The sequence below is a fragment of the Xenopus laevis genome, chromosome 6L (assembly GCF_017654675.1).
Source record: "Xenopus laevis strain J_2021 chromosome 6L, Xenopus_laevis_v10.1, whole genome shotgun sequence".
NCBI classification, from domain to species: Eukaryota; Metazoa; Chordata; class Amphibia; order Anura; family Pipidae; genus Xenopus; species Xenopus laevis.
The window spans coordinates 44,657,676-44,683,199 of record NC_054381.1 but is presented as its reverse complement, the minus strand read 5'-3'; the positions used below and the strand labels follow the sequence as shown (position 1 = coordinate 44,683,199).

The window sequence follows — 25,524 nt, the reverse complement described above, 5'->3', positions numbered from 1 at the left end:
GCACCTTCAATCTCAATTTAAAATGCTCGATGATTACTGAAAGTTCATAAATGAAAGCTGTTAACTTTATATCAGAAGTTAATATAGTTTTAGGCTGAGGTTGTGTGGATAATTATAGTTCTATAGTGCTCAGATCACTTAGCAGATGCCCAGATAGAGTTTGGCCCACAAGGAATGATTTGATCACCGCTTTTACCATGCAATTACTGGGATCAAACAGTTGTGATAATGTCCACCAGTGATGTACTAGGGGCGTCCCCCTATATCACTATATCTGGGCAAACACATTTTGAAAATAAAAATTGGTACAACACTCACCCACAGCACAGTAGCGATCACAACTCCACACTTTTTCCTGCCCTTTATAATTTTCCTTGACCTTCCTCCAGTTTTCACTTATCTCCGTTGCTCCCCACTCTCATACTGTATTTATCATGTAGTAATTTATAGTTAAGTGATAGTGTAATAGTTGGGAATTTTGTGTACAGTGGATCTGATGCTCCAGTTCTCTTTTAGAGTAGATCTCATGTTATGCACTGACACATTACCAACATGTACCTGGAAACAATATTCTAGCAATGATAGATGGTTCAAAAAAAAATTAATCTGCACCAGACTATATTCTGCCATTTAAGATATTATCCTCACCGCTACTATAGACATCTCTCCCTACTATCCCACAGTCACAGTCTCTTCCCAGAGACTACAATCCCCACTGCTACTATAGGCACCATCTCTCTCTACTATACCTGCTATAGTATGGGAGCCCAGACCTGCTCCCTGCACTCCCTCTCTTTACCTCCCTCTCTGACCCCGGTTTCGCTGACGCACAGGAAAAAGGTATGTGCACACAGGGTGGCGAGAGAAAGGACTTTGCGGCTGCAGGGGATGGTTTGGAGGGCCCCTGAGGCTGCAGGCCCAGTCCAACACTGGCTGTGAAAGAGATCCAGTTCCCAGATAATTTAGCTGGAAGCAATTTCTTAGAATCATAACAAACAAGAAGTGTTACCAGTGAGATGGAAGCAGCTCTAAATAGCTAAAAACTGGCTTAAGATATTTGTTGTAACTGAACCAAAGAAGGAATTGTGTTTGGTTACTCCCTAGCAATATACTCACAATTTTAATTAAACATGCTACTGACTTTTATCTAAATGCTAATAGACATAAACAGTCCATACAAGTAGTCTTGTGGAGGAAATAAAAACATACAGTACATGTATATACAATATATTTTATAATACCATTTTAATTTATAACTACCGTATTATATTTATGTTAGGAAGTAACATATATTTAGGTTTTCATGGCTGACTGCAGAAAACACAGAGCTGTCAACTCTCCCGAAATTTTCAGGAGTCACTAGACTTTCCTGTCCCGTGCATTGATGAGATTCTCCTGGTTTGCTCACTGCGCATCCAGTGACGTCTCTGTGGATTATGAGCAAACCCAGTGACATCACAGGGAAATATCACATGCACGCAACACATTATTTCCTGGGACATACCATCAGAATTCAGGTGCTGTTCTGCCAGCCAGAGGCAAGGTACCGTTTGTTCTGTTTTCTGCTGACGCTGCATAGTTTGTTGACAAAACAAAGTTTGTGTATTGACCTAATACATTTTAAAGTAATATTTATTAGCTAACACATTAACTGCTGCTTGACATTACTATAGTCATTGGTAGATAGCGTCTAAAATACATCAACTGTTTCAGGCTCTGACCTACCCCAGCTATGTTTTGACACTAAGCTAATGGTACAGTGTGTGTCTGCTTCTGTACAATGTCAGTTTGCATGTTTAAATTGCTATGCATTTTGTTCTTATACCCCTATTTTGTAAAGTGCTATATAAATAACTATTATAATCAGTCATAAAATATTACCTACAGTAGTGCTGTATTAAGGTATGGGAATTCTTACATGTAATATACATACAGGTCCCTAATCCAGAAACCTGTTATCCAGGAAGCTCCAAATTAAGAGAAAGCCATGTCCCATAGTATTCATTTTAAGCAAATAATTTTAATTGTAAAAATGGTTTCTGTAATAAAACAGTACAGTTATGGGATCTATTATTCGGAATGCTTGGGACCTGGAGTTTCCAGGATCTGTGATTTGGAACCCCATACCTTTAGTCTACTACGAATCTTTTAAAAATAAGATAAAAAAAAACCCTAATAGGATTGTTTTGCCACCAATATGGAGTCATGTAGCTTAGTTACCATCAAGTACAATGTACAGGTATGGGATCTGTTATCTAAAAAAACCTGTTATACAGGAAACTCTGAATTATGAGAAGGCCATCTCACATTCACTTTATTTTAATAAAATAATTCAGATTTTTTTAAATAATTCCTTTTTCTCTGTAATATATATAAAATAGTATATTGTACTTCAGTGCTGTCCAACTTCTATGGTACCGAGGGCCACAGTTTTACTGGCCTATGTGGTGGAGGGCCACTCCCCCTTTTAAACCACACCCACTGAAACCACAAGAACTTTTAAGATCATATCCACATTAACGGTGGTAGCACACCAAAGAACCAAATGGTTGGTGCTCACTGCAGGGAAATCCCTCATCACTCATATGTGAAAAATTTAAGTCATGTCAAAATATACCCTTATTCCATATGCCTCATCCTCCCCTGTTGATAATACAACAACCCCCCAACACATGATTAAACACCTTAGGGGACCTTAACAACAATTTCCAAATGCTAACAAACCCCTAACAGGCTTACATTCCACAGGTACAGTAGCATAGGGCAAGCAGAGAATGGTACACCCAAGCAGCACTGGGCAAGCAGAGAATGGCACACATAAGCAGCAATGGCCAAGCAGAGAATGGCACACACAAAGCACTGGGCAAACAGAGAATGGCATACACAGGCAGCACTGGGCAAGCAGATAATGGCACACACAAGCAGCACTGGGCAAGCAGATAATGGCACACACAAGCAGCACTGGGCAAGCAGAGAATGGTACACACAAGCAGAACTGGGCAAACAGAGAATGGCACACCCAAGCAGCACTGAGTAAGCAGAGAATGGCACACACAAGCAGCACTAAGTAAGCAGAGAATAGCACACACAAGCAGCACTGAGTAAGCAGAGATTGGCATACACAAGCAGCACTGAGTAAGCAGAGAATGGCACACACAAGCAGCACTGGGCAAGCAGAGAATGGCACACACAGGGAGGGAAGGCAGAACAGAGCAGGAGACAGGGAAAGCTATCATTCTAATTTGTACTACATACAGTGACACAGTGCTGGTGCTCCATTAGCATTTTGTAGAAAGTGTGAACAGGTGAACAATGTGGCAGTTTCAGTCTGGGTCTCAGGTAGAACACTACAGGCCTTTAGGATGTGAACAATAGAGGTGTCACAAGTGTGAACAATACAGGGGGATCACAGGTGTGAACACTACAGGGGATTAGAGTCTGAATTTGAGGTTTAAACAATGCAGGGGGGGCCAGTTTATCTCTGTAGTGATAAATTTCAAAATTTACATATGGTAAGCAGACACAGTATGTGGGGGGCCACAGAAGGGGGTGTCCCCAGTTGGACAGCCCTGTTGTAATTGATCCCAATTAAGATATAATTAATGCTTACTGGATGCAAAACTATCCTGCTGGATTCATGTCATGTTAAAATTATTTTTATGTACACTTAAGGTATGGCAATCCAAATAACAGAAACCCTTATCTAGAAAAGCCCAGGTCCCATAACTGTACTGTTTTATTACCTATACCATTTTTAAAATTATTTGCTTAAAGAACACTATGGGAGGTGACTTTGGAGCTTTCATGGATAGCAGGTACCTGAATTAGGGAACTGTATGTATTTAACATGTAAGAATTCTCATACCTTAATACAGCACTACTGTAGGGAATATTTTTTTCTGTGTTTACTAACATTATTCCAGCTCAGATTAATCTTAAAAAGGTATAGTTGCAGCACTGCTGAGTAAAAACTGAAGAGATAAAAAAAATCAAGAGGAATGTCTACAGTAATAAGTTAAATCAACTGGTATTTTTCTTTTGCCCTGAAGATGTTTCACTAGTCATCCCACTGGCTTTCTCAATTCAGAATGTCCTGTACAAAAATATTTATGGTTATATATACCCTGGAATATTACCCCAATTAGCATAATATGTTTAGTAAAACCAGCATAGGAACATAGACCTCTTGAAGTTAGGGGTTGATGGTTTTAGTATGATTGGAGCTATGACCTGTTATTAACCATCCAGTAAGAGATGCTAACAGCATTGTATGTGGCAGACTACAGGCGTTGCCTCCTGATTTCTGATTTCACATATATGGCTTCTTTGACCCAATCCTCCTTCTTCCTGTGAACTTGGCAGTCCTCAAACGTGTGTCCTTTATCCTTTAGATGGAGGTACACAGCTGAGTCCTGACCAGAGGAGCTGGCTGTCCTGTGATTTCAAACTTTTGCACCAAATCTCTCATAAAAAGCCCAATCTCCATTTTTGAAGTGCCCAAGCTAGGCTTCAGTTTATCTGTTCCTGCTCAAGCATATTCCTGTTTATTGATATCCTGGTTTTGACTTTTGCCTGATCTTTTGACTATGATTATTGCCGCCTGCCTTTAACTCTTCAGCTGACTCTGACTACGCTTTCTTTTCATCCCTGCCGGTACCTTGTTTACGTTTTTGCTATGCACTTCCTTGTTGGCTTCCGCATCAGAAAACCTGGGCCCCAAAAGTGAGTCGGTGAACACTGGAACCTACAGGGTTCACCTGTGCATCCAAAAGTACCGTTCACTACACAAGGTTCCTAATAACGAGTTTACAGCTTTTCACTGAGTCTCTTAGGAGTGATTTTGACAAAAGCTTGAGGGACAAGCTTTTTTTTCAACCTCAGTTGCAATGTACAGTATCTATGTAACAATGCCAGATAAAGCATTAGAAACGATTATTGATGGGCGAATCTGTCTTGTTTCACTTCGCCGAAGCAGCGAAAAAATTCCATTGAAGTCAATGGGCGTCAATATTATTTTCAAGAGCGACAATTGAGAGAAAAATTTTATACACACACTCTTTTGTCCAAATGCATTAAAATCAATGGGCGCCCCAATAATTTTGACGCACAACAATTTTTACACGTGCGACTCTTTTGTCCAAATGCATTATGGGTATCAGAATAATTTTGATGTGCGACAGTTTTGACGAGTGACAATTTTTTTGTCGCAGCACATTTTTCCACGGCGAATCCATGCCCAGGGAATAAATTAGCCCATCACTAATTATGATCTCATTAATATTTCCCAGTAGTGGTTGCATTGTTCTGTCCAAGTTTCCATGCATTGCTTTGTCAATGTATGAAAAACAAGGAAGGCTGATCTTCAGTTAAAATAATTCTATACAAGCCCTGGTGTCAAAATACTATTGAAGTACCTTGCATAGTCTGACAGAGCAGCATCCAACTATTATTATGTGTGAGACCCTGCATTCCTACTAGAAGATATTTTTTATATAGAAATCCCATATATATAGGATCTATTATCTGGAATGTTTGGGACCTAGGTTTTTGCAACAAAATGGGGTCTTCCGTATTTAGATTTCCATATATCATTTAAAAATGTCAATTATTTGCTTAAAATAGATTTTCTGGATAAGAGATCCCATACCTCCACCATGTGAGATATTTCTAGGAATTTGATGGTGAATGAAAAATTCAACATTGCCTAACATAATATACAAGTACTGGAAGCAAGAATGAAAATAAAGAATACTCATGGAGTTTACTCTGGGCTAATATAACCTGGCTGAGATTAACACACCTATTATTATCTCTGAGTTGGAAAATATTTCTCAATACAATTACTGGGTGACGTATAGTTGCATTAATCATACAGAATACCAGACAGATTTGTTATCATGTTCTACTTTACAGAATGCCTGACTTTTACTGCAATAGCCTTTTTTTGTAAAATCAAGACATAGGATTAATTACTGTACACTGTTTAAAAGCTAGGGTTTTAAACTAAGTTGCATTGACATGCTATTTGCCTTTAGATACATAACTCATAACATTTATTTTTTGCTCTATCCTTAAAGTAAATATTTTCTGTAGCCTAACACTTTCACAGACCATTTAAAATAAATTACACATAGGCTGATTAATTATTATTAAATATTAGATGCTGAGATTTCCTTGTCATAATTTATTTTCAAGATGTCCCAACAAATTCACATGGAACAGGAGGGATATGAGGTGGGCAGCCATAGCTGTCCACTGCAACTCACCTGGCTTGCATGTTACCCAGTCTGCAGAAAATGTGATGAGCCCAGGAACATATGATGCTTATGGCAGGCATTAAGTACAGGGCTCCCCTGCAGGTGACATGATGAAGCCCCACCTCGGCTAGCTGCAATGCTGAAAAGTTAAGTGTGGGTGTGCGGCATTGGGAAGGTTGCTCAACCTTCCCAAGCTCGTTGAAGTGGCCATGAGGGCAAACAATCGAATCAGCCAATCGGGAAGGTGCCCCAGGGTGAGGATTGTATCAGTTTGTTGATGTGGCCATGAGGGCAAACAATCAAAACAATATCGACCACCTCAAGGTGGGCATATCGGGGGAAAGATCCACTCATTCAAGTTTGCAAGTCACACTTTTCTCCATTTAAGTCTGAGCCTGAGCTATACAGTATAACAGCCACTAGAGCTCAGTATTGTGCTCCTTTAATTTTGAAAGGTTACTTATGAATTCCTGAAGGAGGTTTATAAAAACTGCTCAAAAATATATGTGTGTGCTAGAGATATATATATATTATCCAGCACAGTTCACGATTTGAAGAAACAACATCTGCCATTGACATATATTTCTACATAACCTCTACAGGTTTGAGATGGCGTATTTTGGATTAATATTTTTAGCAGCTTTGGGCTATGATAAATCTCTAAAAATTTGAGTTTTTATTTTGCTACAAAAATTTAGATTTATTAGAAAACGTAAATGACAGGGAAAGGTGGATTCACCCATTTCAATTGCTATGTATTTCCCCATGCTGGTGTACTTTTTAGGAAAAAAACTGCACCAGCCTAAGGAAAAAAAATTAATGCAGATTCTTGATACCTTTCCCAAGTATCCCTAGTGAGGAATGACAAGGACACAGTGTTTTCTTGTCCTTTAAAATAAGTTAATGCATATAGTGTTATCTGGAAAACCACAGGTCCCAAACATTTTTTTATAATATATCCCATATCAGTACAACATACACTTGGGTAAGCATGAGAATGAAATATAGAGAGGCAATATAAAAATCAAAAGTAATTTGTATATGTCATTTAGTTATTGGCATTCTAATGATTTTATAAATACTGAGTAAGAAAATAAGAGAAGATAAAAAATTAAATGAAATGTACTCGGTATAGAAGAGTTAGACAGCATAAGGGTAATTTCTGAATGCATTGCAATGTGCAAAGTGCAATTTGGGTACCAATCTCATGTTTTTGTAAAACTGCAATGTAGCATTTTTTTGCCTGTGTCATTGAGACTGGGCACTGATTTGTGCAACTTGTGGTCAAAATTGTCAGAGGAGACAATTCCAGTATGTGTTGTTAAATTGGCATTACACTGATTCTTTTTCTGTCTGTTGAGCCTATTGATGCAACACACTATGGGAACCCTGGAGATAATATCATGTTCACAAGACAATATTTTTGTTTTTTGTTATTTTAGTCATTGGCTCCTATAGAAGGTTGAGAGGGGGATATATTGGGTTCAGTCAACCCTGAAACCCTGCAAATCAGTATTCTTGTTGATTATTTAGTCACAGGAGCCTTAAAATGCTTTAACTTCATGTGCTCCAGGGAACAAATTTAAATCGTAAGGCAGCCCAGGTTGCAGTTATCTATGTGGCCTGCAGAGGGTACTTCTTGTCCATCACACTTACCTCATATTTTTTTATTTAAAATGTTTTGTTATATATATATATATATATATATAAAACTATTGATGTTGTGCTACTTGTTCACACATCATTTTTAGCACATAACGGTGTTAACAACAGTATATTTTTACAATACAGTAAAAGCAGATACATGAAGAACAAACAAATACAGAGTTACAAAGAAGTGGTATACTTACAGGCACAAAATGTATTATATTGAAGTACTAGATCAAAAGTCAGGGACACATCTAATGAACGCATATTGCATAAGGTATTGATTGCCTTTAAAATGAATGCAAACAACTTCATCCATTTTGGCTGAATTTTATATTAATGACTCTGACTTCTGACATGCTCTGAAAACCTTACATTGAACAGCTTTGTAATTATGCGTGATTATACACAAAATACTATTAAAATGGCTTTGTATTTAGATTGTAAACTCTACAGGGCAGGGACCTCCATCTTCTTGTCTCTTCGACACGCTCTTACTCTTTATTGTAACTGTACTTTGTATTCATTATTGTACAGTACTTTATATGCATTAGTAGTTACTATTGTGATGACTCTGTTCTATTAATTTGTTGTTCTGCTTTACAGTGCTGTGTACACAAATAGTGCTATATGAATAAAAATATATATACATACATACAACCATTAAAGTAAAGTACAAGTAAAAGTAATCACTAATACAGTTAAACCAAGATTTAGAGGGTTATTTACCAAATCTCAAATTTATCTGGTATGGCTTTCTGGGACAAAAACTCAAATTTTTCGTGGAAAGAAAAAACCTAAATTTAATTGAATTTTTCAAGATTTATTATACCCCAATGCTGCAAAGAACCCAAAACCCGAAAATCCACCATCTCAGAACTGTTGAGGTCCTGTATAATTCATTGGGAGATATCCCTATCCCAATGGGAAGTTATCATGGTTTGCTTTGGGTTTACAAGCTAGGAACAAGGCAGGATCTCACACATCCAATAGCTAACAACCATATTCCTGGTGCACAATGGTAGAGGTTCAGCAAGCCCCACAGCAGAGTACAGCAAAGGAATTCAAACGGCACACAGGACTGTAAGAAATAAAGCGGAGAATTTCTTACAGTCCTGTGTGCCGTTGGAATTCCTTTGCTGTACTTTGCTTTGGGTTTAGCCCGATAATCTGATAAATTCAGGGTAAAAACCGGAAAAAATCAAGAGATTTGGGAAAAAAGTCAGAAAAAATCATATGATTCGGGTTTTCACTCAATTTTACTGTTTTTTTTTCCGATTCAATTTATTCGAGTTATTTTATTAATAAATTGGGCAAAATTGGGTTTTAGTAAATAACCCCCTTGGTGATGTCCAGTTTAGAGGAATGTAGAAGTACTATAAACAAGCAAACTTGTTCCATATACACAGATTCTTTTGCCTACAGCATGTCCCTACAGTACCTACATCTTAAAAGATCCAGGCTGACATCTCTACTACAGTTTCATGAGAGAGGTATCCCATATAGCCTGGTTATCCCAATACAGTTTCTATTTAAAGAAATTATTATACACAAGTAATACATATCATACCTAAAACATGATTAAGTACAATTACCCTTTAGTATGTTATGGAATGGGTAATGCTAAGCAACTTCTTAATTAGCCTCTTTCCAGCCTTCACATGGTGGGTCACTGACCCCATCTAAAAAAACAAATGCTCTGTAAGGCTAAAGATGTATTGTTATTGCTACATTTAACTAATCTTTCTATTCAGGCCCTCTCCCATTCAAATGCCAGTTTCTTATTCAAGTAGCAGTGGTTGCTAAGATCATTTTGGACCCTAGCAACCAAAATTGCAAACTGGAGAGCTGCTGAATAAAAAGCTTAATAACTCAAAATAATAAAAATGAAAACCAAATGCAAATTGTCTCATAATATTACTCTCTAAATCATACTAAATATTAACCCCTTTAAGATAACATGTAAGGAGGATGGTGTACCCTGGTGGGCCAAAAGAAACTGATTGGGGGACTAAAAATTCAGGTAGATACTTATTGGCTCTCTATTAGCTATGTAAGTTAGCAACCAACCAGCAGGAAGCATTTACTGGTTACCTGTTGAAAAGCAAACATATTGGGCCAGATTAAATTCAGTGAGAAAAAGTTATCTCACGGTTTATCACGTGAAAAGTCAAGATTCAATTAGAGGAGAAAAAAGTTTTCTCCTTATCCAGGTCCATTTTTTTCCCATGGACTTCAATAGAGTTTTCACTCTATTAGATAAGTTTTTCTGAATTGAATTGCATCTTAAATTGAATCTCGTCCATGACTTTTTACTTGATAAGCCTTTTCCTCTCTGAATTGAATCTGGCCCGTTATTGGTTATTCTGGGCCCAGTTTGGACAGATTATGATGAGACCTGGAGCAAACATTTATTTGTTGCCCTTGATATTCTTATAATGGAGGACTGATAAAACCTTACTATGCTGTGAAATGAGTCCTACCCAAATATGGTACTTTAAGGAGGAGGAGTTTGAAGTCAAAACATCTGCGCTGCTTATGAAAAACATTGTGCATGGCTTGAGCAAGCACCAGAACATATACAGTATCTGAGTAACCCTGCTCAAAGAAATATGTTGGTATCCCTGGTAACCATGGTATTTGTTTCTACATTTCAGACAGCACACAATATAATGCTCGGAATTTTATCTTCTTGTAGGGCAAATTGATACCTGAATAATAATGAACAGCGAGTTTGAGAAGAGCACAATGCAATAAAGGTATGGGGCAAACGGTTCACTTGCTGTGTAATTGCTTTTTATCACAGATTGATAAAATCAGAACATAAACATTACAGCTGCATATTACTGCTAATGAGATCTCTGCTGGGAAAGTAATTCTGAGACAGACATTTAATATGAAATTAAATACACTCTGCAAAATATTTAAAAGAATAATGTCACCATACTATTTCCTTTTTTAAATAAACCAATTTTTTCAACATAATCATAAAAGCCCCAGTAGGGAACAGAGTTGCTGTGGCAATTTCCCAGCCAACAACCCATGTCCATTATAGTAGAAGAGGGCTCTTTTATGTTTTAAATAAGCAGAAAACCATTTGAAAAATCAGAAAGGAGGACAGGTAAAAATGTCTGCCGTAATTGTATGTCCCTTGAATAATGGTGTGCTTTGTCTCTGGTGCATACAGAACGAAACTAGTGGACATCAATGAAATGGCACTATTTGAAAATGTATTAAAAAAATAGCATCTAGCAATAGCAGAATGAAAAAGTGTGACTTTTACCTTTCCCCTTTCCTTAAAAAAGATATAATGTAGGTCTTTGTCATTGAAGCACTGGATGTTTTTTCTCATACATTTAAAGTTTATATTTGCTGCAGTGAGAACTAAAACGGTATGACAACAAAAAGAATAACTAATACTTTCCAGTATTTTTCCTCTGGTTATAGAAATATTTTTTTAGCCACTGCAAATCTGTAGGCATCATAATACTCGAGAATCACGCCAACCTGACTGTGACGTGTGCCAGCCTGATAAACCTTAACCTACCCAACATGCATTTGGTCTTTCACACTCCTTTAATGCTAATCCTGAATCTATCCCAAGCATGTTTATTGTATAATACAAATACACTTGTATATAATAAATAGTATTCACCTTGTCCACAGACTTGCTTTCATTTGTCACAGTTTTCCGCTTTGATTCATTCTTGGTTCTGCTCAACCTCCTGGTAACTTTCTCTTTCAGCATGGACGTGTATCCAATTTGTTCATAAATTGGGTTGGTTGTCATTTTTGCAATATACTCTGCAGCTTTCGTCTCTATGTACAAAGTTATAAGGCCATCTGTTACCAAATCATGAATGGATTCAAACCTTTTCTCTCCCACAAAGTGCTTTCCATCATAGAAGAGTCTGTAGTTTAGGGTTTGATGACCGAACCTGGGAAAAAGAGCATCAATCGGTTTCCATGTTACTTTCTAGTGCTCAGTTTGGCCTCCTGTAGATCTCCAATTTATATGTAAGTAAAGACGGAACAACTACTCACACATAAAATCATAATAGAGGGTTCATAAAAGCAACCAGAAATCACATCCAATGACACACTGTAGTTGGATTTGGTTTGTGGCAGTACAATTAGTTGCATTATCGTATCAGAGTTGGGGTTTCTGGGGCAATAATGTGCGAACAACTTGTTACTTTGGTAGACCAGGTGCTATCTTTATCTATATCCTGATTATCTGTTATAGCATGAATAAAATTGCTTATGCTAGTTTAAAAAAAAAAACATTCAATGCTTATTATTAATGCAGCGATGAATAAAAGAGATATACTTTCATCCGAGCATGCATAACCCTCTTTTTTCTGGTTTGGGAGAAAGTATTTACCTTTTTAGCTTTAAAGTCCTGTTCACTCAGATACTGTGTAAACTGGTCACAGGCACATGTGTAGTCAAATATCAGATTGCCCAGGAAGAATGAGGGAAATATAACATACTAAAAGTTTCCATTAACATTGGAATAAATGAATATACAATATATATACACTGAGATTGGCGCAATGTGGTACGAAACATAGAAGGAAAAAGCTTTTTGCTCTGTAGAGTTTACAATCAAAGAGTGTGGATAACAAACAAGCACAAATAGCAGGATTAAAGTGCTGCCATGCACAAATATTTTTGCAGTGGCAAATGAGACTGGACCAAATGCTGTTCTAGGGGGCATATATATTATGCTGTGTAAAAAAACAGTGGGATGCACCGAATCCAGGATTCGGTTCGGGATTCAGCCTTTTTCAGCAGGATTGGCTGAATCCCTCTGTCCGGCTGAACCGAATCCTAATTTGCATATGCAAACTAGGGGCGGGGAAGGAAATCACATGACTTTTTGTCACAAAACAAGGAACTGCTCTACAGGGAAAGAAACAAAGCTGCTTGATTTCTGGGAAGTAAGGCGGGGGCTCCCCCTGCTGTTCATAAATATGATTGTTTCCCTGCAGAGCAGTGAGGGACTGTCTGACAATTCCTATCCACAGCAGTAAATGAAGGGAGAATTTCACTGCATACAGTCAGGTTTTTATAAAAACAGTACACATTTTTTAATTAAATTACATTGGAGACCGTTTTCTTTTTCATTAAAGAAAGTAAAAATGTGATTTTATTTTTTTGCCTTTACATGCCCTTTAAAGTTTCAACACGACAAAGGGTGGATTGGAAGAAACGGAATCCGGTGAATGGAAGGCAGCAGACACATGTTAACCAGGAAAGGCCATCCCGGGCATGCACAAAAATGTTTCTGTCACTTTTTCACTTTTCCCATTCACTAATTCTGATATAGCTAACCTGCAGCCCTTTAGATTCTGCTAAAATATAACTGACACAGTTTGTTACAATCTAGAGGACTTAAAATTTCACCCTTTAATAAAGCTTACAGGGCATTTGCATGACATTAGTTTGTACTGACATGCAAGAGAAATATATGTACCTAAGTGCAAGTGTGTAGCAGCCAGGCTGCCTTTGACTTTCCCTAATGAGGTACGCTCCTTCCATTCCATACAGCAACGTGTCTGCTTGCTCCCGGGAAATGATGCCATGAAACCTGAGAGACAACAGAGAATGATATTAAAGAATCATTAAGAATGATGACATAATTTAAGGCTGCCTAAAGTTCTTACTAATTATATTTATAATTATCAGTTTATCATACACAAGAGGCATGCATAGCCTGTAAATGGTATCCTTATAAATGCTGCTTTTAATTTGTGCTGAGAGATAAATTAAGTAAATTGTGTCACATGACTCACTGAAACTTGTGAACTTTAAAACATGTCGTACCCCATCTTGTAAAATGTGAAGACATTAGAGGTTACCTTGTAGTTCCATGACATTTATAAATCAGCCTCTGTATGGTCAAGGAACTCCAAAAAAACTTATACAGGTATAGGATTCACTATCTGGAAAATCGTTATCCAGAAAGCTCCGAATTATGGAAAGACTTGTCTCCCATAGATTCCATTTTATCCAAGTAATCCAAATTATTTCCTTTTCTCTGTAATGAACAGCATTGGATATGCTCAACCCCAACGACTCATAGAAATATTCACAATTATAACAATGTGTAATATGCACTATATTTCCTAAGATGCTCAGCCAGTTACTGGGTAGGTTTGGGTGCATATGCCCTGAACCTCTAACTTGAGAGACTCTGTTCAATATGTTGTATATTTGCAGGTCATTCACCGCTCCAGATCTGTGGTCTAGGTGCAGCCCCCTGAACCTGCAGCAAGGGGAGACTCCAACCAATTCACAAGTCATTTCTAAAGTGAATAATAAAACAGTGCCTATGAAACAGTACTTGATCCAAACAAATATATAATTAATCTTTATTGAAGGCAAAACCATCCTACTGGGTTTAATTCATGTTTAAATCTTATTTTATTTTAGACTTAAGAGTTGATTCAAATTACAGAAAGATCCGTTATCTGGAAGACCCCAGGTTCCGAGCATTGGATAACAGGGCCCCATACTTGCACTTGTATATTATTACTGGGGGTACATTATTCACTATATAATCTACAGCATGAGAACTTCCCAGCATACTTTAATCTATATCCTTAAGGGCAGAGACTGTCTTCCCCTGCCTTCCCACCAGCTAGAATGAAAATTGCTGGTGGGATGGCACTCGGAGCGATTCGTTTTCCGAAGTCACCCAAAATTTCCTCATAAGGCAACTTTGGGCGACTTCGGAAAACGAAGCACTCTGAGTGCCATCCCACCCGCGATTTACATTCTAGCCGGCTTGGAATGCTGCACTTACAGACTGTTCTAACAAATTAATGGATCTCATTATTTCATTTAATAAACAACAGCTGGTGAAGGTGCAGAAAGAAGTAACTGAGAGCCAAGTATTGTTACAATCAAAGAAATGCGCAGGTTTTGACAAAAGTTTATTGGATACACTGAATAGACAGATGCAACAATTTGAGTATATGGTTAAGACTAACAAGAGGGACAAATTTCAACGAGATAAACGTGACTACGATAGTGGACAGGTGTATGTTTGGAGATCCAATAGTGTGCCCATGCGCTCCCCACATGGGGGAGGGGGACAGAATTCTGTGCTCTCCGGCTCAGGACCTCGCTCAATACTTAAGAGGGACCGAGTGGTGCAGTTCGTGGGACACGAAAGCGAGATGCGGGGCATCCGTACACCTTCCCTTTCTCCTTCTTCTCCTTTTTTAAGGTCGGACCCGGAGGCCATGGACAACGACCGGATGGCGAGGCCGCAGTTATACAATCCAAGGGATCAGTCGACTCCGAGGATGGATCCTATGAAGACCCGCAGCTTTGGAAGGGGCAGAGGAGGAGGCGGAGGGGCGGACGGAGATACAGATCCATACCCCCAACAATGGTACTCGGGGAAAGGAGCACGCACCAAGCAGCGGTGAGTGGGCTACCCGACGGGGTCTCGTTTGGGACCGACGGGCAGATAACATCGGCTCCATTGGATGAGAGGGGTAAGCCTATTTTTGATAATATAATTAATCTGTCATCTAAGACTTTGACTTCGGATGAACTGTCAGTACTATCTAAGGGGCTTAACTTTATCCCCGATCTAAATTGCGATGATTTTTCTTTGATACTGGACTTGAATAGGTTTATACGGAACCTTACCCTGAAAAGACATTTTGCCCAAGAGGATACCGCCAGGGAGGACAATGATGATGTGACTCTGTCAGGGGCTGATATGCTGACACCTTCAGTTTTAACTGAATCGATGATTTCTTTACAGGATGGGGACTATGGAGTGGGACAGGGGGGTGATATTCATGATTTTGGTGATTTATGCACATTAAATGTCCTAAATGATTTATTGAATGAAAACATTGACGATGCAGATTTGGCAGTGAGACATTCAGGGATGACGAGAAAGTCAGACTTCTATCCAGTTAATTCTAAGAGCCCACAAATATCTATATTTCAGAAATTGGTCCAATCGGACATTGAAAAGATGGTAGGTACCGTTAAGGGCACAAGATGTAAGAATTTGACAATAAGAGAATTTAAAGCACTACGGGGATTGAGTAAAGATAAAAGCATTGTTATCAAGCAGGCAGATAAGGGGGGGTCTGTTGTGGTTCTGGATGTGGGAACATATGAGAATGAGATTTTACGTCAGCTTAATGACACCGATACATATTCACGTATACAATCAGACCCCACAAAAAAGTTCATGAACCAATTGGATTCGATTCTACTTGAAGGGTATGATAATGGGGTACTGTCTAAAAGAGAATGGGAAGGCCTTGGGTGCAAGTCCCCTATTATTCCCGTCTTTCATGTACTACCCAAGGTACACAAGTCCTTGACGGAGGTTAAGGGCCGGCCCATTGTGGCAGGTATTGGTTCCCTAGGTTCTAATTTGTCAATTTATGTTGATGGATTATTACGACCTTTGGTTGAACAACTTCCAACCTATCTAAGGGATACCACGATGTGTATCGATAAGATACAAGGTACGGTTTGGCGTCCGGGATATAGATGGTTTTCCATGGACGTTGTGGCCCTCTATTCTTCCATCAACCATCAGTTGGGGATTGAGGCTATAAGTTTTTGGCTACAGAGAGAACGGGTTTTTCCAAGAGAACAGTCAGAATTTTTATTAGATTCTATCAATTTTCTTCTTAGGACAAACTATTTTCTTTTTGATGGACGTTTCTATTTACAGAAATGCGGGGCGGCGATGGGGGCGTCGTTCGCCCCCACATATGCCAACCTTTTTATGGGGTGGTTTGAACTACTCCATATTTTCGTCCCTGAGAACCCCTTTAAAGGACAACTAATCCGGTTTTTTCGCTACATTGATGATTGCATTGGCATATGGGATGGGGATGTAGATTCCTTAAATAAGTTTGTTGGATATTGTAATGAGAAGGTACAGGGATTGACATTTACTATGGATACACACGAAACTCAGATTCCTTTCCTTGACGTGATGTTTTATGTAAAGGAGGGTAAGATCGTCACTGATCTCTATAGAAAGCCTATCACACGGAACACTTTGTTACATTCAAGTAGTGCCCACCCCTCCAATTGCTTGAGGGGTATACCGGTGGGACAGTTCATACGCCTTAGAAGGATATGCTCTACATGGGAAACCTTTAATAGTCAGTCTATGCAACTTTGGGATCGGTTCCTTGAGAGAGGATATGATAATGAGGACATTAGGTCAGCCTATGAGAAGGCGGTGTCGATGGATAGAAAAATATTGCTACAAGGGAGTAACCATAGAGGGAAAGATAGGGGATTACAGAATAGACCCCTGAGATACTGTACTACTTTTGGTAAGGGAACAGGAGCAGTAACAAGGAGTATCAAGAAACACTGGGGGATTCTCATGCAAGATCAGGTGCTGGCAAAAGTCTTGGATGCCCGTCCATCGTTTGTATATAAGAAAAGCAGAAACATAGCGTCCTGGGTTTCGAAGAGCTTATATAGCTCCAAGGAGACGGTGGACAACAGCGTTTGGCTGAGGTACAAGGGTAACTATGGCTGTGGCAGGACCAGGTGTAAGGCATGTTCGTTTATACAGGTGTCTAAGGAATTTTCAGCTACGTACACGGGTAGGAGGTATACTATTGGAAGATATTTTAATTGCTTGTCGACGGGAGTGATCTATTTGATAAATTGCAAGTGTGGTGCCCAATACGTAGGCAAAACTATAAGAAAAGTGGGCACACGATTCCTAGAACACCTATCAGCGGTTAATAGAGGGGATTATAGATCAGCAGTAGCAAAGCATATTTTGGAGAAACATGATGGGAAGATCGGGATATCCTTTCAGGTTATAGATAACATTAAACTGGGAGTAAGAGGAGGGGATCTAGATAGAAAACTATTGTGCAAGGAAGCATATTGGATTTATCAGTTAAAGACTTCGGAGACCCTTGGGGGAATGAATAGGGAATGGGAATTATCTTGTTTTTATTAAATTAAATTAAATTAAATTAATTAAATTATAGTAAATTATATATGTACTCATGTTCTATTAAATCATTCCAATTTAATTATTCCTTTTCTAATTGATGAATTTAATGTAGATTATCCCTGTGGTTTCTATATATAAGTACTCCCGCATTTTGCTACATTTGATGTTTAGGGAGTTTTTGTTTCATTAATGTTACAATTTTTGTGGCAGTTTCTGAGTGATCAGATAATAAGAATAACATAGTATCTTTACATGTTCAGTGAGCTTTATTCTTCTTTTTTCCTTTTTCTGTTTCTTTATCAGTTATGTTTTTAATTGTATATATGTTTTAGGTATTGATTTTGTATAGACATTGTTGGGCTATGGATTACCTGTTGTCAATTGTGGGAGGGTGTTATAAACATACAACACCTACCTGGGTTGGTTGATTTTTTCACCCAGGTGTGCTGTGGAGTTCACGTTCCCTTTATAAATTGGTGTGGGTGTGTGCAGGGGTTAGCTCCTGAGGAAGTGACGAGCTGTCACGAAACGCGTTGAGCACATGACCCAGGGGATTACAAGGGCATGCTGTTTGTCGATTGTTTTAATATGATGAAATAAAAATCTAAGTTTTTAATCGATTTTTGGCCATCTTGGTGCTCCATCTACGCATGAATTAGCCGGAGGGAAGGCAGGGGAAGGCAGTTTGGTGAGATTAGTTGCCCCGAAGAAGAGATTTGTTGCTGGGCGACTAATCTCCCCGAATCTGACCGTGTCTCTGCCTTTACAATTACATGTTTTCAAGTAAGAAGTGAAGGTGCTATTCATAACCTAAATGGACAGACACTTGAATCTTACTATGGGTGCTGTTTTTACAGGACACCCATGTTATGGCTTGTTTGCATTATTATTGGCACTAGCATGGATATGCTGTCAGAGGAGTGTGCATGGTAATATGGATAGCAGAATTTCAAATAAAGCTATGTGATAGCACTCTTCTCACTGCAGCTTGACAGCTATCCATGTTTCTATTATCGTAGACAGCATGTGCTGTCACTAGTTTCCAGGGCCCATATAAAACAAAAGAGTGGTAACAAATAATTCAGGTTTTTGGTTTTAAACCCCTCCAGTGTATCTTTGGATGAGTCATTGCCTAGCTGGAATATGAACCTCAGTATCAGGCCCCTGATATTTTCCTCTATAATCTCCCTGTTTTGTCTCTATCCTAATCTTGTCCCTGATGAAGAAAAGTGACCCCAAAATATCCCCATCAGCATGCTCCACTGAGGGGATGGGTGCTGCTTGGGTTCCTTTGGATGACTGGCTCAATGTTAATCTTGTGTGTAGGGAGCCAGGGTAAGCTCTCCCTCCCGTAATTATAGATAAGAAATGTGTATGCATCAATGCACCACCTTCTTATATAAGAACCTAACACAATTTCCAATCTGTATCTAGGTTGGTGTAACGGATATAACCCTTTCAAGGTTGAGGCATTCGGGAATCTGTCTTCATTCATAATTATTTTCTCCCACCGAGTATTTCTGAGCCTTGAAAAGTAAAGAAATAAATCAGGAAATGTTTCTGTGCTTGTGTTTTCAATGAACAAAATCAGGACATATTTTGTAAGTATGGAAATGTAAGAACAAACAGTATTCAGCTATATATCATTTTTTTAAAACGCAGAGAATGGTGCATAGAAAATGTAAATGTTTCCTCTTCCTGTTTTCACCTCTGCAGGGTGATACAATGGACTGTATGTACAGCCAAGGTGCAACTGCGTAGGGTAATACTTGTAAAATAAGAGATGTATAAACACGTTTAAAAACAAGTGTGTAGGATGTACAGCCAAGGTGCAACTGCGTAGGGTAATTCTTGTAAAACAAGAGATGTATAAACACCTTTAAAAATAAGTGTGTAGGAAGTTTAGCCTGCAGCCTTCCATTCATGGCTAAATTTAAAAAAAACCCAGCCACAAGTAGATGGGCTGTAACTGTAAGGTTGCATGTTGAAAACACCTGCTGCTGAACATTGAGAGCCCAGATCACTAATTATGATTCAATTTCCCTTCTATCACTTTCATTTATGAAAACAATGGGATCTAATTTACATTCTAAACCCGACTCAGTGGAATCCTTTTGCAGAAGATTATATTGGATGTATTCTGCTGAAGGTTAAATATGTACATAGCCAAGGCGCAGCTATAACAAAAGACTCCTATTGAAATTACATTGTAATGTGTGAAGGTTAATGGCTGTACAGATTGGTTGTTGCCTTTGCAGCTACCATAAAAAGAAGAAAAATCATCTGCAGGAAAAAAGCAGGTTACTTTGGAGAAATCAAGGCTATGCTGCCGATTAACCATTTCAGCAGGAAACCGAGAAAAAATGTTTGTTTTGAATTTGTATTTTAGTGTTTTGCAAATGTAAATCTCTGCAAGAGTTCATTTTCTGAAAAGCAGACCTGTGACCAGAACCTGCATTTTAACCTGCTTGGACCTGCTACTGATTTGACCTGCAAGTGCTATGTCAAGTGTCTCGTTTCACTTGATCTTTTATGAGCTGTGCTCATGATAGAAATGTATCTCCCTTGGATGGGAGAAATTACTCAGCAGAATAGAAATATTGGGAGCAGGGCCACTTCAAGGTACCTGTAGGCCCAGGGCACCGATCTCATTGGTGGACCCACACAGCTGCCCCAATAAATTTGTAATAGGACTATACTCTAGCACAGGGGCCCCCCAACCACTGGGCCGTGGGCTGTACTGAACTGGGCCCCCTCTGGTCCCAGCTGCAGTCTATAATACCTGCAAAAACAATAAAAAAGGCCTTAATTACCTGCAATCCGAGCTCCCTGAAGCCCCATTGCCATGACAACAGCTGTGCGAATCCCAGGAAGCTTTCTACTGATTGCGATAAGGACCAAAATACTGTTTGGACAGTTTTTTTGGTAAGCCTGAAATGCAGCCATGCATGTAACCCCCCCCCGCCCCGGGTCCTCCTAAAATAGTTTTGCTTGAAATTGGTCCATGGTGCAAAAAAGGTTGGGGATCGCTGCTCTAGCAGGAGAACTTGATTATAATAAGACAGGCAATAAATAAATAGTCTGTACTTAATGAGGTAAGTATGAGGTTCAGGTGCACTGCTTGGAAATACAGTAAATAAGCCATAATCACAGATATAAACCTTTCATTAAAAAAAAATCCCTTAGTCTAGAACTCCACAACGCACCTGGAGCCGACAAGTCACTATGTGACAAAACGTGTCAGATGTTCTAAAGAAACAGGAAGTGAAGGAGAAATCGCAGGTAAGAACTACATTTATCCGACTGCCGGATGAAAACGCAGTGCGTTGTTCTTACCTGCGATTTCTCCTTCACTTCCTGTTTCTTTAGAACATGCTACACGTCGCATGCGTTTTGTCGCATAGCGACGTGTCGGCTCCAGACGTGTCGTGGTGTTCTCACCTTAGAAACACTTTGTTTTAATAGAAATTTAAATTAAATAAAGAAATGGCTATGTTAAAATGAGGGGCCAGCCATTTCTAGGAGATGCTTTAATCAATTTCTGATGGTGGGTCTTCACCAAATGCCCAGATAGATTTCCATTTATTATTACAACCCTGACTGAGAGATATCAGACAAAAAAATGATTAGGCTACAGCTGCACAAGGTATATATACAGAATACAAGGTATATAATTGTGAAGTTTATTCTGGGTTCCTGGTCATTAGTAAAGTGGGCAGAAGTCAAAACAAAGGCCACAGTTACAGAACGACATAAATACTAGTTTTGCAGCTTGCTCTGGGGTTTAACCATCCTTCTTACTGTTATTTTATCATGCATGTACATTTCTTTGTCATTTTTAAAATACTCTCATCTGACTATTAGCTGTTGCATAAGCCGTAGAGGTAAGAAGGCAGCTGAGCTGATGTAATAAAGCATCTTTCTTAGTTGTGGAGATTGTTATTTAAAGCTGATAGCTGATACAGAACTGTAAGACAAATATGTCAGAAATAAATGCAGAGCATGCAGATATGAATTCATTAGTTTATGATCTGTGAAATGCACTGCTCCCATCTCCATTCTCCTCCTCATTCTTCAAGTCAAACACTGACAGGAGTCAGGAAGAACAGAAGATAGCTTTATCAGTGGATTTCCAAAGCTGTAGGTAGCTTGCAGCAGTCTTTAAATCATGGCTGTTTAATAAACTTCACTGAGCTGTGCAAAACCAATTCCAATGTGTAACCAGAAGGCCAGTAAAGCATTAACCTCTTTTATAAAGGAGGTTTCCGTCAACTGTACAGTAGAGTTATTAAACTCATGGCCTCATACCTGTTGAACTGAAGTCCAACACCCAAGTGACCGACTAATAGTGTTTGGAGTTATATTTCAACAATTGATTGATGGTGTACAAGGTCTACATTAACTGAAGGGTCACTTAATGACTAATATTTGCATGCTCTTTCTATTTACCAGAGACAAGAGTTATATTTAAAGTACGTTTAAAGATTGTTTTACTTTTCCTGCTGTAAGAAAACATGTTCTTTTTAAATACCAGGCAGAAACAGTTGAACCGCTGAATAGAAATATAAACAACAAAAAATAGCAATAATGATCAAATAGATGCCTTGCAGGCCATCTGTTTTTTTTTTTTGTTTTTTTTTTTTTGCATTTTCCATTGCAAAGCAGAAAACTACAAAATAGGAAGGCTAATAATACAAAAACCTTTAATAAAAATCACCTATATAAGTCCATCTTTAACACTTTAAAAATGTGTTCAAGCGTAAACATCCCCCTTAAGATAATTGCTCTCTGTGGTACCCAAGGACATACACAGACAGGATAGAACCCTCAGAACACCACAGGCAAGAATAGCATTTGACCTACACCCACGTCTAAAATATCGACACTATTGCATGTAAAAAACTTTGGTGCACACTAAAAAATCTCCATGCACACTCACCCAATTAAATCATAACAATTATAAAAAAAATTCATAACATTTTAAAAAAGTATATTTTAGCACTTGAATCCACCTACCATAGTGCAAACATTGTTTCAAAAAAGTGGGATTCTTAACTTATAGGTCAGGATCAAAAACTGGGGCACCATACACTTTAGGCCTTTTGAATCTGACCCCCCTTTAATATAGTGAAATTTCCTTCTGAATCATATACAAATATATTTCAGCTATTAATAGTGATGAAAGCTGATACAATGTACATCATTCAAAACTATAGACAGATGACTGATTCCTCGCTTGCTGTTGTAAGGACTCTGTCATCTATCTATATAGTTTTGCTATCGGACTACATTTCTAATACACTGACATTTATTAACCAGTACCCTTGATGTTCTTAACCAATAGCAAGCTAAATTTACCCTACTGAAATTACACAGTTTAGTGACATATTTATTTTACTGAATATCAATAATTTGTGTAAAGCATACAAAATCCAGAAACTACATAATCTGATGACCCTGGCTATTCAGATTTCAATTTATACAGTATTTCCAAATTATACAAAATATACTGTAGGTGTTGAGCCAGCTAAAAGGTTTCAGACATTAAAACTAGGTATGCCGGAATGCTTGTTACATTGGATTCTTCCTGTAACTTGGATCTCTGTTAAAAACATGTAAACATTGAGTAAACCCGGTAGGATTGTTTTGCCACTAATATGCATTTATGCATCTTAGTTAGGATTTGTTATCAAGAATGCTCGGGAACTAGAGTTTCCCAGATAATGGGTCTTTCTGTGATTTGGATCTACTAAAAAGAACATTTAAACATTAATGGGCCCATTTACTTAGCTCGAGCGAAGGAATAGAATAAAAAATAGTTCGAATTTCGAATGTTTTTTTTTTGGCTACTTCGACCATCGAATGGGCTACTTCGACCTTCGACTGCGACTTCGACTGCGACTATCGAATTCGACCATTCGATAGTCGAAGTACTGTCTCTTTAAGAAAAAACTTTGACCCCCTAGTTCGCCACCTAAAACCTACCGAAGTCAATGTTAGCCTATGGGGAAGGTCCCCATAGGCTTTGCAATCTTTTATTGGTCGAAGAAATATCATTCGATCGATGGATTAAAATCCTTAGAATCGAACGAATTGCGTTAAATCCTTCGACTTCTATATTCGAAGTCGAAGGATTTAACTTCGACAGTCGAATATCGAGGGTTACTTAAACCTCGATATTCGACCATAAGTAAATTTGCCCCTAAATAAACACAGTAGGATTGTTTGCCTCTGATATAGATAAATCTTTGTTAGAATCAAATACAAGGTACTGTTTTATTATTATAGAAAAAAAGGATTTTTTTTTCAATTTTGAATTATTGGCTTAAAATGTAGTCTATTTTTTTATGTAGTCAATTCGTTTCGAACGAATTGCGGTAAATCCTTCGACTTCGATATTCAAAGTCGAAGGATTTTACTTCGACAGTCGAATATCGAGGGTTAATTAACCCTCGATATTCGACCATAAGTAAATTTGCCCCTAAATAAACACAGTAGGATTGTGTGCCTGTGATATAGATAAATCTTTGTTAGAATCAAATACAATGTTCTGTTTTATTATTACAGAGAAAAAGGATTTTTTTTTCAATTTTGAATTATTGGCTTAAAATGTAGTGTATTTTTCTTCACTTTAAGTTGACTATGGGCTGTCAGGGAATTGTACTCTGTAAATAGAATGCAACGCTTGTATTAACTAATTGAAAGCAATGAGCCATTCTGATTACTTAGTAATGGCAAACCGCAGGGAGTCTTATAGTATTTCCAACACTTCATTCTTTATGGATATTAGATGATACGCAGAGCAGGAAATGAAGTTACAAAACAGTTCCACATTTGTGGTTAAATGCTTGGCAATTTATTGCTATATTGCTTATTGAATATTCATTTGTCCCTTTTGCTCCTTATAATTTATTGTACAGTCACATAACTCATTGGGGAAAATGTACTAAGCAGCGAAAATTCGCCAGCGACGGCTTCGCAGCCAACGCAACACTTCGACAGACGAAAATTTGCTCAGACAACACTAATTTACTAAAATGCGAATTTGCATCCAGGGCGCCGAACACTGGCGAATTTTCACTTGCGTTACTTCAGCATTCAAAGCGAAGATGCACTAGTGCCTAGCACAACTTTGTTAGGAGTCTTTGCTTAGGCTAATTTGCATACGGTGGGAAATTATAAAGTTTAATGGACGTATTTGTTGCAGCAAATACATTACATAAGTCCAGGAAACCTTAATAAAGAAAATATAGTTGTTATAATGCCCTACACATGAGCCCACTGTACAGTTTATATTCCATATGTTAGAAAATTATGGGGGAATCCAGTTACCCAAAAAAATTTTTAAGGACTTTTGCAGGCTAAAAAGGAAAAGACGCCAGCGTTTTTTGGGACTTTTTCCACTAAAAATATGATAAGCAACAGAAGATTGAGGAAGATCTATGCACTCCAATGCACTTCGCCTGGTCTCAGCTGGCGAAGGCAATTCTGGTGAAAGAGGTAACGTTCAGTAAAATCCGCATCTTAGTGAATTTGCGGAGTAACGTCCAGGCGAATTTTCGTTCTGGCGATAGAGTGCGAATGACCGCTAGCGTCTGTCTCTTTCGCTAGAGACGTTACGCCTGCACACATTAGTAA

General features: G+C 38.4%; 1 protein-coding gene across 1 annotated transcript in view; it reads right to left on the bottom strand.

Moving 5' to 3' along the window:
- chn2.L (chimerin 2 L homeolog) overlaps window positions 1–25,524 on the bottom strand; it is a 170,246-nt gene that overhangs the window by 64,856 nt on the left and 79,866 nt on the right. Inside the window, exons 5-6 of the mRNA XM_041565431.1 lie at window positions 13,384–13,497; window positions 11,560–11,842 (exon numbers count right to left, since the gene is read on the bottom strand). Of these exons, the coding sequence (XP_041421365.1) occupies window positions 11,560–11,842; window positions 13,384–13,497 (397 nt within the window). The remainder of the gene's footprint in view (window positions 1–11,559; window positions 11,843–13,383; window positions 13,498–25,524) is intronic.